Source organism: Helobdella robusta (assembly GCF_000326865.2).
Source record: "Helobdella robusta unplaced genomic scaffold HELROscaffold_8, whole genome shotgun sequence".
In the NCBI taxonomy this organism is placed as follows: domain Eukaryota; kingdom Metazoa; phylum Annelida; class Clitellata; order Rhynchobdellida; family Glossiphoniidae; genus Helobdella; species Helobdella robusta.
The window spans coordinates 5,635,029-5,655,047 of NW_008705459.1; the positions used below are offsets into that span (position 1 = coordinate 5,635,029).

At 27.7% G+C, this 20,019-nt stretch overlaps 2 protein-coding genes across 2 annotated transcripts in view; one reads left to right on the top strand and one right to left on the bottom strand.

The window, feature by feature from the left end:
- HELRODRAFT_165893 (hypothetical protein) overlaps positions 1-1,625 on the top strand; it is a gene marked incomplete at both ends in the record, with an annotated part of 3,015 nt that extends 1,390 nt beyond the window's left edge. Inside the window, one exon of the mRNA XM_009032361.1 lies at positions 1,557-1,625. Within this exon, the coding sequence (XP_009030609.1) occupies positions 1,557-1,625 (69 nt within the window). The remainder of the gene's footprint in view (positions 1-1,556) is intronic.
- Positions 1,626-2,095: 470 nt separating this feature from the next.
- Positions 2,096-19,545, bottom strand: HELRODRAFT_189820 (hypothetical protein; the record flags this gene model as incomplete). The annotated part of the gene is given in 4 exon segments (XM_009032362.1): positions 2,096-2,721; positions 2,741-3,441; positions 5,151-5,199; positions 18,563-19,545. The coding sequence occupies 3 exon segments, from the start codon at positions 19,543-19,545 to the stop codon at positions 3,046-3,048; spliced, it is 1,428 nt and encodes a 475-aa protein (XP_009030610.1). The 3' UTR covers positions 2,096-2,721; positions 2,741-3,045.
- Positions 19,546-20,019: the final 474 nt, after the last annotated feature.

Consider the following 20,019-nt stretch of genomic DNA (forward strand, 5'->3'; position numbering starts at 1 on the left):
ATGAATGAACGAATGATAGAATGAATGAATGAATGAATAGACAATTTAATCTGACTACGCTATTACTTGGATTTATAATTCATAACATATCATCATCACCATGGTCATCATCTTAATCATCACAATTAACATCATCATTTCGGTACATTATCATTAACATATTATATTATCATATTAATTATATATACACGTATATATACATTAAATATATATACTAAACATATATATTATCATATTAACATACTATATAATTATAATTGAACCACTTATAGGAGTCAATATGAATATGCTAACAATAGAAACCATATACACACATGCATATAAAATATACAAATTAAAATAAACAATCATATTAGTCGTTGATATAAACGCAGTTAATTAAGTCGCAAACCGTTATAAAAGGATAGGATTTTATTAATTAGCCAATTAATTAATTAATTAATTAATTATATCAATCAACCAATTAATTAATTAGCACGTTTCTTCGGTGCCGTTAAGGAATAATCATATCACAACCATGAAAAAAAAATCAATGGAAAAGAATTAACACCACATCCAGACTTATATAGTAATGATACGATATTATTTATTTAATACACATCACCAACACACACGCACAAACACATGCGCACACACGCACAAACACATGCGCACACACGCACAAACAAAATATTGTAATAACTTCGAGATAAAGATAATAACAACGATTTAGAAGAATGAAAATTATATAGTCACATCATACCATCGATAAATGTATGTATCGATGTTAATTTTCGCAATTTCATTATACAAATATATTAAACCCAGCTTCTCAGAAAAAAGCAAAATATCTAGCTGTAATAATAATATTATTATTATTCAATGTTGTTATTGTGGGGTATATTTCATTTTTGCAGCGAGACAGAAATCGAAATATAACACGAAATATATTTGAGAAGAAAAAAAAAAACCAGAGGAAAAAGGGTTTGTTAGGAAATGATGGTATATGATAATTAATGATAATACAAATTCTTACGTTACATACACCTCCTTAATAATAATAAAATATACAAATAATTACACACACACACATACCACGCCACACCACACACACCATATTTAAACTTGGAAAATAATCATCTAAAATTATGATGAGATAAAATAGGCATAACTAATTAGATTCTGTTTGAATGATATGCTATTGTTATTTGTTATCAGTACATAACATTTCACCAAGAACCAAACAAGCAGAATGAAATAGTTATTATATTTTACTAGTGAATATTTCACTTTATTTTTTTCATCATAGACAGTTTATTCGTCAGCATATGTTAAGTCTATATCATAAGTTATTTATCTACGCTATAACCATCTGAAGCTATTTTGGCTATTTTTCAAATATTAATTAACCGATAGATAAATTAAATAATTACACAATTAATTAATTACATTTCATCAATCCATTTATATCTGTAATGTTATTACATCGCAAGTAACGAACGCAAACTCATACTTTAGATTTATAAGTTAAATATATAATTCATGATTAATTATCATTTGTATGCTTGCCCACTCAGCAATTCAGAGGTGTGCTTACATTTGAATTCCCATCTGAAGTGATAGCTACAATGAAAACCACAAAATAATAATAGGAATAATAATAAATAATAATAATAAAGAAATAATAATAATGGTAATAATAATAATGACCATTGCGATTGTAACAACAATTTACAAGATTGAAAATAATAATATAACACAATCATAATAATAATGTCCATATCAGAATAAGGTCCAATAAGAATAATAATAATAAAAATATAATTACGTTTCAAATTACTATATAAATGATATATAGATTTACACATTTATAATATGCATATGCATACATACATATATATATATTATATACAGAAAAATTTATATGCATACATACATACAACGCGAAATGTTTGCATTGAAAATCATGTAAAGAATGTATTAGAGTAATCATTGAGCATAACAATAATAATCACCAATCCGTGATTACCATCATTGGTTGTCATTGCTAGCCAATAATAATCATCTCTCTCCTTTTCACTCCCTTTTTCTTTTTATCTCTTTTTTTTCTCTCTCTCTTTTTCATTTCTTTCTCACTCTCTCTCTCCTCTCAAATATATCAGCATGTCGATAAATCAATCAATTCAATTTTAGTTCATGGTAGTAGTAAATTAATCTACAATATCGTCCAAAATACATCTTTTGTATTCAATGTTATAATTTCAAAAAAAACCATATACACATATGTGTATATATATATATATAAAAATCTTTTTTTTATTCCATAATTAGCTTCTGCCTCCAAGCCGATCTATCCATTGCGTCCAGGACTTCAGGGAGACCGTCTGGGATTACTTCAAACAATACGAAATAAAATGCCACGAACCAACTGTACAAGAAAAAAGAAAGAAAACAACGGTGGAAGTGGCGTAAAACCCTAGGACAACGGCTTCAACAGAGGGTGATTTTCTATGCTTTTTTGAAGGCTAAAACCACTGCCTCGTGGAACAGGGACCTTTGACCCAAAATGCTCAGCTGCAAAAAGGCTGGCCCACTGCTTATAACTGGTGGTTGTGGTTAGGAATTGGGCAATTCCAGATATAAAAAATTTTTAAACCCAAACATCTTTCATGTCATCACATATGTGAAAATATATATATATATACATATAAATATATATATACATATATATATATATATATATATATATATATATATATATATATATATATAATTTATTTGCAAAACACGCACATATATTTGCATATATACATTAAAATACATAAACATTGATTGATTAATCACAAAAACTTAAGATTATTAATTATTGTTCACTTATAAACAGAAAAATCAAGAAGGAAAAATGACGTCATACAAACAAACGAACAAAAATAAATAAATAATAATAATATAATTTTCAACGCATCATGACAATTATAGGACACCCTTTTTCCTCTTATTATGAAATTAAAAAAAAATTTTCTGAAAATTTATGAAATAATAAAAAAGGAACATAATACATTAAAATTATGACAGTTTTATAGTACATGCAGTATTTGTCGTAGTAGTGGTAGTATTTGCAGCAGCAGCAGCAGCAGCAGTAGTAGTAGAAGTAGTAGTAACATTATTAATATTATCACTAAAAACGCTATTACTGATATTACTAGAGATAGCAGTAGCATCACTGCAGATGATACTATCATTAGTGTTATTAAAAAAATCGTTGCTGTCGTTGATGGCCTCTTTGTTGCTGTTTGATATCATCACATTAAGTTTGGCCAGGGTCTCCGGAGAGGCAGAGGCTCTCAAGATGGAATTCTCTTGTTCAAGCTCACTTCTTCTCATCATTAACTCTTTGATTTGTTCTTTTAGCTGCTCTACCTCCTCATGTACAGCAAACATTAAATGACTCTTCACAAGGTCCTGTGTGTATAAAATGATGATTAATATAATAAGAAGAATATAATATGAATATATAATATATAATATGAAGAAGCCAAATATGGACGTCATTCGTATTATTTTTATTTCAGTTAGTTTATTTAGTTACCATATTCAAAATAGTTTAACTGCCTGAATACAAATTGTATTATTATTGCTACTACTAATAACTGATCACTTAATTAAACCTCAATCAGCTTTTATTCAAGGGTAACTGGGTATAAATAGAGCTAATGATGGCGATGATTTGAATTAAAAATTAATAAAATAAACAGGCTATGAGTTCCAAAATGTTTTTGCTATAATTTTTCTATATATTTATTTTAAATAAAAGTGAAAAATATTCGAAATAGACATTAAAATTAATGAAAAAACTTTTGTTGTCCTTAATGTTTGCTCTCCCTCTCACATGATAGCAGTGCAATTATCACTGATTACTGGTTATAAACTATTCATTTTAATGGCAGACATCATAAACATGGAAAAAATATTCAACACGGGAAAATATTTTTTCTTTTATAAAAAAAAGTTAAAAAAACAAGTTCCATGATGTTAAATAAGTAGATACTATCCAGATTAAAACCGTGATACGAAATGACAGGGACACTTTTTTATTACCACAGAATAAATTAGCGAATTTATTAACCACAAAGTGAGACTCATAAGTATTCAATAGTATAATTTAGTAATAAATCTTTCAGAAATATTAGCAATGGTTCAATAAATATAATAAAAAACATGTTAAAAATTGTAACTAAATATATCAAACGTTGGTGTAATCTGATACAAGTGCTGTGAACATTGTACAGTCTGACAAATCATTTTGAAAATTTTTAACCCCTTTACAAAAATGGAAGAGAGCAAATCCATTAATTTAGACAAATTGTCTGTATGTGGAAAACTACTGTTTAATGGCAGCAGATAAATGACACATGGTGTATAAACTTCAAATTCATCTTCACAAGAATTTTTTCAAGACTTGCCAAACAAACATAGCCCAACTGATTCTAAAATTTACTTGTAATAAACAAAACAAGGAAAATTTTATTTCCAAATGAAATTTCAAAACTATTTGAAAAATAGATAAGAATGTTGGTTAAAGATGGTATTTGTGTTTAAGCAGAAAGGTATGTGTATGTTATGTAGCTCACACAAGAACAAATATGTTACACTTGCATGCATAATGTACATATACACACATATAGCACACACATCCACATGTATACATTTATGTACAGATGTGAGCCCAAAATATGCATAGAGAAACAAGCTAACATACAGATATGTTTGTACATCCACACAAAGATAGGATAGGCAAATGTGATGAGTCAGTCAGCTGGTCTTAAACAAATTTTTTTACTTACAAGTAACCAAAATATTTCCTATAATTTCTGGCCAGGTATATTTTAAACATTTTATTTAGTTGTTTTTTTTAAATGTATAAACCTTTCAACAAGGTTTCAACCATATTTTTTAAAAATTATTTCTACTTAAATGATTTCGCAAGAATTACTTCAAGAAATAACCACAAACATGTTTCATTTGACATATCTCAAGAAATTGCATCGTTTATCAAGAGTAACTAAATTTTTAATCAAGCCATTCATCCTTTGAGATAATAAAAATTAAAAAAAAATTGAAAACACTTGAAAAGACAAAAACTAGCGCAATCAACTAGCCAAACAACTAACCATTGCTTGTGCAATCTTGTCGTCCAGGGCATAATTAGATGTTGTGGCACTGTTTAATGAAAATTAATTTAATTTTACAATTACTACATTTGTTCCGATCAATACAATTTCATGCATCAAATACTATGATGAATTTGATAAAATATTATATTAAATTTTTTAGACAGTTAGAGTAAAGAGAGGAAAAAAAGGAGAGAAGAGAGAGAGAGAGAGAGAGAGAGAGAGAGAGAGAGAGAGAGAGAGAGAGAGAGAGAGAGAGAGTAAAATAATATATTTGATTTTATTGGTTGTAGGCTAACTTCTAAACTTTCACTTAAACCTTCAATACAATCTTTATATTCTTTAGTTTTACTAACAAATCAGTCATGGATTATAAAATATGAAATATAAATAAACGTTTGGCTAACAAGTTTGACATCAATGAGCGTTAAGATGACAAAAATTGAAAAAAATGAAGATTTTCCCACTTTCTTATTACATTTCTCTTTCATCTTACACTTCCTAGTCAGCACAAAAAGTTGGGAAACAAACAAAAAAAACTACCCAAACAAATAATTATCTCAGGAGACATCAGAAACTGCACTAACAACATCACACACAAACACTAATGGCATTAATTACTTTGCTATTATAAAGAATAAGTTGAATACATAAAGTTTAAACCAAAAAATTTTGCTTCTGTCATAATAATAATAATTATTATTATTTAATAATAATTATTATTTAATAATAATTATAATAATAATTATTATTATTAACTTTCCTTATGATGGCATCACTATCAATGCTTAAATTCATCATTTGATGCCAATTATTTATTATTACTGTGGAATACACTGAAGAATAACATAATTGCTACTGTCATAAGAGAGCTATTTTCAACACAATTTTACATATTTACTTCTATTAAATAGCTAACAACAACAACATTCAATGCTTAGAACAAAAATAACAAAAACACAACACCTACAACAACAATAAAAATAATAACAAATGATAATAATAATAAAACTAATAATAATGCCTATTAAAATCAAGTTAATTATTTTGAAATAGCAGTAGATAAAAACTGGTGAAATGTGGATTTCATGTTTAAGAACAAGTAAAAGAATGAATGAATGAACGAATGCATGGTTGAATGATTGAATGAATTAGTGATTAAATGAATGAATGAATTAATGAATGAATGAACTCAAAAACCAATTAAATATTATTTAATCTCTAGCAACTTAACTTTCAATGACATACAAATTGGTTTATAATTCACAATTTTTTAGTCCTATATCATTGATCTTTATCAGATTAATACTAAGCAAATAGATTAAGCAGCAGCAAATACATTCAAAAAGAAATCTGTAATTAAAAGGAATTGTTTACCAATGATTGTCTGAAAGCGATTAATGTTAACAAGGAATAAAACAAATAAAAAGTACATATATACAAACATTCATTCATTCATTGTGTGGGAAGGTAAAAACGTTAAAATAGTTATAAGGATCAGACAACATAGGATTGAGACCAAATTAATCTTAACATTTTAGACACAACAAGTATAACAATATAGCAACATAAACTAATAATTTAAACAAAAAAAATTTCACAAACGTCACATAAACAACAGAATCAATGATAAACAACAAAACTAAACTTAGCACCTAGAACCTTGGAATCACTGATACTAATCTGAATGGGTTAGAAGTTAGCCATCAGAATTTGTAGAAAAACATAGCTGAAAATTATTTAGAAGAGGCTTTTAAACAGAGATCACACTTTTTACTCTATTGAGTAGACAGACATCTGACATATAAAATACATAATATCTGGCATATAAAATATAAACCATAGTTCTCTGTACTAAACTGTGTGTTATGTTGTGTGTAAAAAATGTAGTATTAGTATCATCAATCAGTATCAATATAATATCATCATCCGTTATTACTGTTAGTCATCAGTAGCAAGATAACCATACTAACTGAACTGAGGTTAACATTTACTAATAACAACAAAAATATATATACAATAATAAAAAACAAACGTTAAAAGTTCATGAATGAGAAATAAAGTTATAATATATATATATATATATATATATATATATATATATATATATATATATATATATATATATATATATAAAACTAGTAACATAAACAAATAAATACACAGAGATAAAAAGAGAGAGAAAGTGAGTGAAAAAAGTATGAAAGACTTTGTAGGAAAAGCAAAGCAATGACGTAAATGAATTTGGCTGGATAAACTTATTTATTGACAAATAAATTTATTTAAAAAACAGCTTGCAACATCTAGAATCATAAAATAATAATGACACCAATAGTAATAAAAAGAAAAAATATAAACTGTAATAAACATTAACAAAAAAAACTAAATGCGTTATAAATTAACTTAAAAAATAGAGAGAAACAAATTATTACATAACATCCAGAATTATCAAGTTAGGAGTAAACATGTAAACAGATAGAAACTGTTAGGACTAGCTAACAAACAGCTAACAGCAATTGATCTTTGATTTATCTAGTTTTTCAGGACACTTTACTACGTATGTAAATTAAATATATGCGCACACATGTATCTAAACATTACATTGTATCATTCTAGTTAATGCATTGTTGTTTTAGCATGTTTAACATGTGCATAACCATTATATTAACAAACACACAGTAGTAGTTACATCAACATGCTATGCCGTCAAAACAAATTATTCTCACATTCTCAGACTATAAATGACACAATAAACACAAACACACAATGTTGTTTACGTAATTAAAGAAAAAAAACTTTAAATAAGTCCATATATACATAAATACACACACAACACATTGAAACATATATATATATATATATATATATATATATATATATAGGTGTATAATTCTATATATACCTAATTACATGCCACATAAGCTAAATTGTCTGCCATTTAAAATAATTTGATAGTAAGCCATGGACCAAGAAATGAGTGAATGAATCATTATTCAGTAGGACATCCTATGACCAACTCCTTATCATGGGTTGTTGATCAATGATGGAATGGCATTTGGTAGTTAATGATTAGCTTGATCACAAAAATAACCCAAACCCATAATTTTAAAACAAAAAAAAAATCACACAACAATACAAATAAACCCAACAACAGAACAAAATAATGAAGAACCAAATGAAATGACTGTCATATGAAATTAATTACATCATCTACGTGACTGACATACAATATAAGCAGACCTTCCAAAGGACATACATACAAAGAACAAAAAAAAACAGAAAAAAGAAAAATTACCATAACAAAATATTTTTACTGATACAACTGATACTGAGTCTGCCAAGCCAACGTATTTTTCAGACAAGTTGTGGTATAGAAAGCTTCTTAACAGATTAGTAAAAATTGGTAACTAAAAATTAAATCCAGAATATAATGTGATAACATCAAGATTCTCATTCCATAAACCGATTACACATTAGATTAGAATACGTAAATTTAGTATGAAAAAATAATGATAAATGAAATTCTGATAGAATTGTTAATTATTTAAAAAGTTGCAGAAAAAATTAGGCTTCAAGCTTTACTATCATAAATAAAAATGCTAGAAACCAAACTGTTGGTTTATTTATTTATCCTTCAAAAACTGACAAAGATAGAGCTCTGGCTCAAAAACAAAACAGAAAATCAAAATAAAATTGATAAGTACTAACAATAACAATGAGAATACTAATAACAACAGCAAATAAATCATAAAAAAACAAAATCCAGACATGATTTTGAACATAAATCTAACGGCAAAACAACAACAACAACAACAACAACAACTTATGCAGTAACAGATGGAATAGAAATTTATGAGTGAAAAAATGTAAGCAATAAAGGACCAAGAGAGCAATTAAATAGATTTTATTATATAACCAAACATATAAAATCTTAACACGCTAAAGACATGCCTGTTGTTAACGTATAATGAAAAAATTACCCGAACAGGTAGATTGTTAAAAAACATGAGGATGGTAAAAAGAAACATAAATACATGCGTGTGCCGTGTATGTGACTAAATGAACCTCTAAAGGTCAAAATAAAATTGAATTTGTAGTTCTAAAAAATATTAAACAGAAGTAAAGCAACAATAGAGAAGAAAAAAATCAATCAGCAGACCAACCAACCGACCAACCAAGCAACCAAAACAACCTTACCAGCCATTTCTTCTCTAGCACAATCAACTAATAAACCAATAAATTCAGACCAGTGCACATGAAATGGTAATAAAAATGAAACAAAGCCATCAGCATAAAACTTCCAAATACTGCTGAATATAAAGTGGGCTAAAATAATTACCTAAAGACAAACAAACAAAAACAAACAAACAAACAAATAAATAAGTAAATATACAAATTCACAAAGAACAAAAACATCATAAATATCTGAAGAAGAATGCATATAAAACATGCACAGTAGACACAGTAGCAGATGATAAATATTACTATCAGACCAATGGAACATTCATTAATTCATACATGCATGTTAATGTACCTGACATACAATTACAAGCAGACATGCATGTATTGTATACATAAAAACTGACGAACGTAAATGCCTTCAAACTGAATATTCTATACGGCTTAGCTTAGTCAACATTTGTTACAAAAAGTTTACTCATGGTGATTCATTCAGACATTCTTTCAGTATATCACAAGTTAAGTTAACATACTTGTAACAACATCATCTTCAAAATCACACCATCATCATCATCCTCCAATACAATCCAACACACATTGCAGCACTGTATAAAATGGTTATTAACAAAACCAATGATAACAATCTCTATACAATTAAATGGCTGCTCTTGATAATTATTTATATCTCCCAAAGAAATCATTAACTCTAAATTATTATCCTCTATCAGTACCTGCTAACAAAGCAATTACTTACCCATATAATATTCACTAAAAATACCCAAACTATTTTTATTAACAGTGTTATAATAGCTATTAACACTTCTGTTCTAGTAAAATTAGCAGAAGGAGTTTTTTTAAAGAAATATTAGTAGGAACAGTTCAAAAAATACTGATATAAAATAAAAAGAATTGTTAAAATGATTAATAGCAACAAACTCATACAAATCAGTAATATACAGTCTACAAAATTTTCACAAGGTGACTAAAAATGTGAATTACCAAATTAAAAAGCATGTCTTGAATCCAAGAGTCCAACCAGCAAACACATTAAGATAGATGATTTGTTAGATTGCTTAAATTCATTTTCAATGCTAATAATAAACACATTAGGTAAAGTACACACACACACACACTTCAAAATTTCAGTTTTACAATTTTTTTTTACAATTTACTATTTAATTAGTTTTAATTTTTGTTCATTTGGGAAGAAAATACTAACAAAAAACCTACAAAAACATAAGGCTGTCAAGCGCATGAAGAGTACCATACTGCACTTCAATGTACAACAAACTGTTGTACTGTAAAGTAAACTGTGATGTGAAGATACAATAGAGATAGAGGATGGGTTAGCCTAACAAGGTTTTAAGTTAACAACAACTATCAATTGCACATCCATAAATATTTACTTTTTTTATCAGAAGGTTTGTTTAAAAAAAACCTTGCTTATAAAGAAAGTTCTTTTTTATCTAATTAACTTGATAAAGTTAATTAGATAAAAAGTTTCGTCATAATTAAGTTTTCATCATTAAGTTTCGTCATCTACTGCAGAACATGTATATACACTAAGAAGCGTAACAAAGCAAGTCAGAAAATGTATTGTTGGGTTACATTGTTAACAGCAAAATAGCAGAGAATACAACAACTACTAAATCATCCCCAGTAAGAGCAGCAAAACGAAAGTAAAAACTTGAATAGCTTCAAGGTTATGAGACTTCTGAGTAAAAATAATTCCCCCCCCTCCATAAAATCCATCTTGCACATAGGAATGATAAAAAAAACAAACTAAAAACTCTGAATCATATTTCGTTTAGTAAGGGCATATCCAACAAATAAAATATTCCACACATAGAAATATTAATCTAAGCGCTCCAGTAACATTTTAAACATTCCAACCAAGGTAGAGAACAATGTTAGCAACTTATTTTGTTATGTAAAACCTAAAAAAAACCAGTTCATCAAGGCTAGTATAATAAACAAAAGAGAGAGAGAGAGAGAGAGAGACAGAGAGAGAGAGAGACAGAGAGAGAGACAGACAGAGAGAGAGAGAGAGAGAGACAGACATAGAGAGATATGGAAAGAGGATTTTAACAATAATTTAGTTTTCCTTGTATGAGTGATAACACTAACATCCAAGATCTTTTTTATTTACATACTAATTTATTTATGAGCTTTCAATCCCGAGATATGGAAAGAGGATTTTAACAATAATTTAGTTTTTCCTTGTATGAGTGATAACACTAACATACTGCGTGATACTGAGGCGAGTGACAGATGTGGATGGCGTCGAGGGGTATTTCGGTTTCATCATAGGTAGCCAAACGGCAACCCCCGATTTCGGGGAAAATGCCGTCTAAACGTGTGTTGTTGTTGTTGTTATGAGCTTTCAATGTTAGTTTGTTACATAAAAAGAAGTTATTAAACCAGTAAGTCAAAAAAGAAGTTGGAAGAGTTTCAATTGACAGTTGTGAAAGATTTATCAAGAATTTCTAAAAAAATATAGTAATGAATGAATAAATTTAAATATAATATATAATAAATGAAAAAAAAACTGGAACTATAAAAAAATAAGATAGATGATTTGTATGAAATATATAAGGTGCAAGGATATCACGTTTAATTTGAGGCAACATAATCCAAATACATTCAAATGGGATCACTTAACCTATTGAACAATTGAGATAAACGCTATTTAACATAAATGAGCTAGGTAATTATTTCTTCATTAATTATTTCTTCATTAATTCAACCCACTAGCATGTAACATTATCATTAACACTAGATCTGATGCTAATCTTGATCATTAACATGTGCAACGCATTACTATCACATTTATTATTTACATCAACTTCTAATAGGTACATTACTTTTACACTACAATCACACTGACACCAATCTATTTATTAGACTAAACTTGCATTTGCTTCCATTCTTTACATTTATTTATAATTTCATATATATACTTGAAAAAAACTATCTAAATAGTGAATGAAATGAATGAATGAATGAATGAATGAATGAATGAATAAATCATAGATGGTAGAATGTAAATTTCAAGAGGATATATGCTTCTCAGCACAAAATATTTACATATGGTAATTAGTATTTTTAATGATAAAAATATAATAATAGTATGAATAACATTCAATAACATTCAACAATGATTAACAATATAAGGAATAATAATAGTTTTGCTTAAAAAATTCATGTTTTATTTATTTATTTACTATAAATGATTCCAGAATGCTGTCAACTGCAATTTAAAACTTTCTTCATTTTAAAGTCTGGATCACTATATTATTCATTCATCATTTAATTATTTATTCAACAAGTAGTTCATCTGCTCTTTCCATTATTCATTAATTAATTCTATTATTCACTCACTCACTCACTCACTCACTCACTCACTCACTCACTCACTCACTCACTCACTCACTCACTCACTCACTCACTCATTCATCGGCCTACTCCCATGAATAATAAACATACTAGAACAATAGGTAAAATCTTATTACAATAGCTTAAGAATATAAAACAATTATTATTATAAATAAAGTCAGTCAATTGAAAAACCACACATTAATAATTCTACTGCAAAGTTTTAATGGGCACATTCACAAGCACACGCACACACACACACACACACACACACACACACACACACACACACACACACACACACATGAATACACAAGCCATTAAAACACAAACAAACACACTTATAAACAGGCATATATTTATTCTCATTTGAATACCAAGCATAGCTAACATTCACATACTCAAACATAAAAACACACACATACACACACATACAAACATATTTAAACACACTTGAAGATTATCCATAATTTTGTCTGAAAATTTGAATTAATGAGAGTTTCTACTACCCTACTATATTGTGTGCATGATTTGAAGGTAATTGTAATGAATGTTCTTTAAATTTCATTTCTGAAGAACTCATTTTACAAACAACAAACTTACTGCTACTACTACTAACACTACAACAACAACAACAACTGCTACTACTACTATTAATAATAATAATAATAACAAATATAATCATCATGGTAATTATCTATAGAATAAGCAGCAGAAGCAATTGAAAAAGTTCAGGTATTATGTAGCTCTACTACCTAAGAGATATCTGTTTAATTGAAAATATTTCAGTCAACAGTAAAAAGATGAACCATGGTACCCAAGTCAATCATTTATTCCCTCACTTGATCACTCACTTATTCATTTATTCATTCACTCAATTCATTCATTCATTCACACATTCATTCATTCATTCATTCACACATTTGCCTTTATTACTAACAATTATATTATGATATTACTTTTTACCATTTTCCTTCTAAAATTACACCAACACCATAGCCAAATAAACAAATAAAAAAATGTATGAAATAAATGATAAAGTATAGCCAAAGATAACACCAATACATACATAAACACATAGTATAAAAGTTTACCTTCCCCTACCACACACACACACGCACACACATATAAGCATGCAATGCAATGTCTAAAAATACTTTCAAGATAATAAGAAGGTTGTATACATTTGGAAAGAATATAGTTTTAATAGATTTCAAACACCAACAACGCATCATCCTACACGCCAAAAACAAAAAGTACATCATTTAAACATTCATTATTTTTGGATTAATTTTCCAAACAAGCACTGAAAAAAAACACGACAGGTAAACTGCTGGCACAAATACCATATAACCATTGTTTACAATAAAAACTACTATCACAATTTACCATTACTATTATCATCACAATTTTTATATTTTAAACAGTCTCCCCATCAACAACAATGAATGAAAGTCATTCATCCATTCACCAAATAACCATCCAAATATAAACTACTGACTAGTAGAAGGTGTTTCTTATCTAGATATTATTTTACCACCCCATTAGATGTTCTCTCTCTCTCTCTCTCTCCCTCTCTTGCCTCCATTTCTCAACCATATGTTCCTGTTATAATATAAGCACAGAGTTACTGTAAACAAGCATCAAATTAAAACACAAACAAATGCGTGTATATAAAGATTACACCATAAAATTTTTCATTATCACATAGACAGGTTGAGAGATAGATACATACAGAAAGAAAGCTAGAAATATAGATGGATATATAGATAGATACCTACATTGTAAGATAAAGATAGATAGATATGAAAATAGATGTATAGATATATACACACAAATAGAGAGATATATGGACAATCAAGCATAAAGATAAACAGACACGCACGCACACACACAGACAGAGATTAATATATGAACAGACAGACAGATAGCTAGATTTGAGTGTTCCATAGAAATAAGTAAGTCTGATGATCTTATCTTATCATACTATACTATATAAGTACTTCACCCTATCTAACATTAACATGGCATCACATATAGAGCAATAGTAATATCACAATTAATATCAATATAAATAATAATATAAATAATAAAAGTTATAATAAAATAATAATTAATAAAATTATTGATTAAAAAAAAAATTTAGATTGATGAATTGGGATATCCTAGAGAAAACTCATTCAACAGATATTAATAAAAACGAATAAAATATTTTTAATCCTCAACATATAAATATTCAATTAACTATTTAACTGAAGAAAACAGAAGGGGATGAAAAATTACCAAATTTAGATTCAAGGAAGAATATAGAATTATAAGCAGAAAAATATAATTAATTTTTTTACTCTCGTTCTAAATCTAAAAAATAAAAAAGTAAATTTAAAAATTATTGAAAATTCAATTATGAATTAATAGAAGCAGTACATACATTATAATTAATATCTTCTTATTTTCCAATTTAAACAGTGATGATGAAAATGATACATCTGTTGCTATAGCTACTTATCAGGATAGTAATGATGATGATGAAAGGGATGGAGAAAGATGAAGATGATAAAGTAGATGAAGATAAAGATGAACTTACTTACTGGCACACATTGTAAAGTAAACAAACAACCTGTCTTTTTAGTGGTACAGTTACACTAAATAAACATGTGTTATAGAACAACAATAATAACCTGTTATAAAAAAAATATATATAAATTAAAGGTAACACAGGCAAGAACACCATTTATTATGTCAAATAAATGATAATGGTGATAGGAAACACAAACAAAAGATAGTTATGATAACAAAATGACATTTGAGACAAACACAAATAAAGAAAAACAATACAAGCTATATGTGAAACATATCATTATTATCATCATTATAATGATTATATATATATATATATATATATATATATATATATATATATATATATATATATTATTACTATTAGAATAACTACTTGTATGATTAATATTATCACCACCATCATCATCATTATTATTTTTATGATTACTATCATTACATTAATATGAGTTGTAACCAAGATACCTCCCCTTCATCATAAATCAAATACTTTATATTTCTGAAAAAGAGACAAAAAAAACTGTCTAAATATCAAGAAGTACTTGTTCTTAACATATCATTATTATCATCCACATATATATATATATATATATATATATATATATATATATATATATATATTATATTACTTAGTATACTAACTAATATCTATATCATTATAACATCATGATAACAACAATCACTATTATTTTTAATCTAATTATAAAAACAAATTTACAAAAAGGAAAGAAAAATAAATAAAATAATATTTTTAAAAGTTTGATTATTAGTAATAAATATAGATTAAAAGATAAATTGAAAAAAAAACACAATAGAATATAGTAGGAGAGATAAAAAATGAGAAAATACAGTTTTATAATTTGTTAAAGATAACACAGTAACAAAGTTTAGGCTAGAGATATAAAAAAATAAACTACAATAAATAAGCCAAGACAAAAAGATGAATAATAAAAAACAAAACAAGAATAATAAAAACATCACAATACAACAACACCAATAAAACAGATGCCCAACAACAAAATAATAACGATTTAATTTATAGCAAATATTTTATATTTTTAATGGTGACAACAAGGCAACAATAATAATAAACAGTACAATGTAATGTAACATTATTACTATCATATTTTAGTATTATATAAATCTACAACTCAGTTACAGTTTCACTATTAGGTTATGGTTATAAAGACTACAACTTAATAATAATAATAGTATTAGTATTATTGAATATAATAAAAAGGAGTAATTACAATAAATAAAATAATTAGTTAAGAGGATAGGCAAGGCAAGGCAAGGCATAATAAATTATAATTAAGCTGACAACCGTACACACACACACACACACACATCACACACACAAACACGCAAAACAATTGATGATGACAATAGTGGTGACAAGGCTGGTGATGAAGATAGAGATGATTTGATGAGGAATGAAGTGTGAAAGGTTATGACAATGATGATGATAATGTGAAAAAGAAAATCATAGCAGATACAATGGTTTTTTCTAGTATTAAGATATAAGTATGATGATGCTATCATCATATTGGTGAAGATGTACTATGATTTATTATAAACATCAAACCACAATAATAACATCTAAGATGATGACGATGAGGAAGACAACAACATAATGAATAAATGATAAGCAGTACAACTGTCCTTTTGATTTATCTACAGTTATCAATCATTCATAACGGATTAAAGTTAAACAAATGATAATGTCAGGAGCAAATGATGCTAATAACAATAATACAACATTTCATGCAATATAATCAAAATTGACATAACTGCAGTCAGCAAAATTATTATATATAACAGCAGAAAAAACAAATATGTAATTAGAATTAGGAGAATTCAGTAAGGGAATTCCTAATGCTCTAATCATCTGCACTTCTGGGTAACTCAAAAAACAATGGGAACAATTATTTAATTAATTAATTAAAATCCTCATTAATTACTACTACCAATACTATTATTATTTAAATCACTATCTTCATCATCACATACAACTTTATCTATTACATTATATGCAAAGCATTCATTTTCTTACATCATATATTAAATTCTAGGATGGAGCAAGATAAACACATAGAGAACTTAATTTGATTTCATGTATACATTAATTAAATAACAATAACAACCTTGATATAACAATATCAACATTAACAAAAGCAAAACAAAACATGCAAACAGAGCAAAGATGACAATCACAGCCATTGCAACCATCACAGCATGCCATTAACAACTCATTATAAAAAATTCTCAAGAAATTTTTCAAACAGAGGACATACAAGTGTACAATGAGCATACATAAACCATGGTTTAGTATACACAACTACAAACAACACAAACAAACAAATACATACAAACACATTCATAAATACCTGCAATATTATATACTATATGTGTAAGTATAAAAGAATTAGTATTCTAGCCTGCTATGCAAATTGAAATTATTGAGAAATCATAACATGAAGTTTATGTCAAACAACATAAAACTAACATAGCATTCACACTCTAAATTCTAAGTAACAGCAAACACTTCTGTTATTAAACTGAACAAAAACTGTATCAAACATGGTAAATGAGTAACCAAGTAAAACCTGGTTCAACCTCCTACAAATATTATCACTTCACAGTGAAGATGATAATGATCTAGCAAGGCTTAGACAAGTTAATAAACTTTGCAGTGTTTAATCAGTTGTTCAATGTTGATACTGTAAATGTTGATATTACATTATTATATGCTATGCAATCATTCTCTTGCATCATATATTAGATTCTAAGAAGAAGCATGATGAACATATAGAGAACATAATTTGATTTCATGTATACATTAATGATATAACAATATCAACATTAGCAACATTTAAAATAGATATTTATGAATGAGTTTGTGTGTACTTGTGGGGCTAGTAAAATAGCAACTATTTAATGTAGCAATTGTTGTATCAAACTGTTAGACTTAAATTCCCATATAATTCATCACTAGAATACTTTTATTTATAAATGTGTAACACATATATATTAGTATATTGACTTGCTAGGTTATCAAAAATTTCTCATTCTCTTTTTCTCTCTCTCTCTTCATTCAGACATTTGAAATAAATAACCTTGAATTTGCTTAACCTGAAATGCCTCTTTCGAAGAATGCAAAGTATAACAAGATGATGGAGTAAAAAGAAGAAGATGAAAGATGACAATAAAATTTTTGATCATCTAAATTTTATAAAAAAAAAATAAGTAAGTAAATAATAATGAAAAATATTTAAACAAACCAGTTTTCAGTTACAGACATATCTGGAATGTTGGATCTATCTTGAATGGATGACATGCCAAAAAGGTTTTCATTATTTTCTAAATCTGGCACGACTAAGCTATAAAGGTCATCTAAGTTGATGTTCTGGTCACGAATGATGGCAGTCGAAGAATACCCCGAAGAGTGCGGATTGGTGAGGATGGTGTCGAGTGTCAGGTGCCCATTTGCGTACACCATCCCAAATGGAATTGACAGATTAGAAGAATCGTCCCCAATGTAATAGATTGAATTAACTACACTTGAGTTACCAGAACCACTGTCCTGACTTGTTGGTTTCTCCTCCATTCCGTTGGCAACAGTGCCTTCTGGAATAGACACCTTTGGCGTTTTGTACATTGACGAATGAGAGATATACTGACCAGTGTTAGGTTTGTCAAATTCAAAATCCTGACACGACCAGCGACCTCTCATTATGGGTTTTCGACGACTCGAAATTCGTACAACTTTAAACCTTGACTGAGTTTCAGGAAACTTGTTGAGTATCTTGACATTGCTGTTAACGCTTTCACAATTGACTTGTTGTTGACTAGTTATTGACGAATTGTCAAATTTGACAGCCTGTGTTAAATCTATTAAATTTTCTTTTGGGTAGTCATTGTTAATAACAGATGAAAGACTTGAATCAGGGGTGCTATTTACAGGTGTTATGCTAATATCACTAACCTGACCATTCAAATAAGTTGGTATGGTAGATTCTGACAGACTTTCAACCATTGTATTCAATTTTTCCGAACTTTTTTCAATGATACTTGTAATCTGAAATGAACTTTTTCTTTGTTTTGAGGCCAACAAACTATTATTATCGAGTTTAATTTCATCTACTTTATTAACAGCGTTCGAAACAGATTCAAAATTGTTATCGTCAATTTCGTTAGAATTACATTTAAAATCAGTAATTAACTTTTTATTTACAATATCCTTGCTGTTAGAATCGCCATTCATTCTTTTATATGGGGACTCAGTTGAAACAAAGATAGACAAAAATGGCATCCAGACTTTTTACAGACACTAATTAGCAACTATCACTGGAAGCCATGAAATGCTGGAATAATTAATTTTATAATTTTATTAATTAAATAATTTATTCATTTATTTTAATCGGAAAAATTGAACAAAATTCTAAAACGAAAAGCCTGATTAAAATTATAAAGAAGTTATCAAATTAGACAGAGAGAACTAAAAGCCGAACAATTGTGAACTGCCGACTATTTATATCTTAAATTTATTCCTAGTGACGAAGCTCCAAGTAGCGAATTAAATAAATGAAATGAAATAGAATAGAGGCCTTGAGCTACTAGTGGAAAATTACCAAAATAAAAAGATCGCTTATTGAATGACACTTGAGCGAAAAGTTGATTTTCATGGCGAAAACTTAAGTAATGAAGATTTAATGATAACTTATAATATCATTTTTCA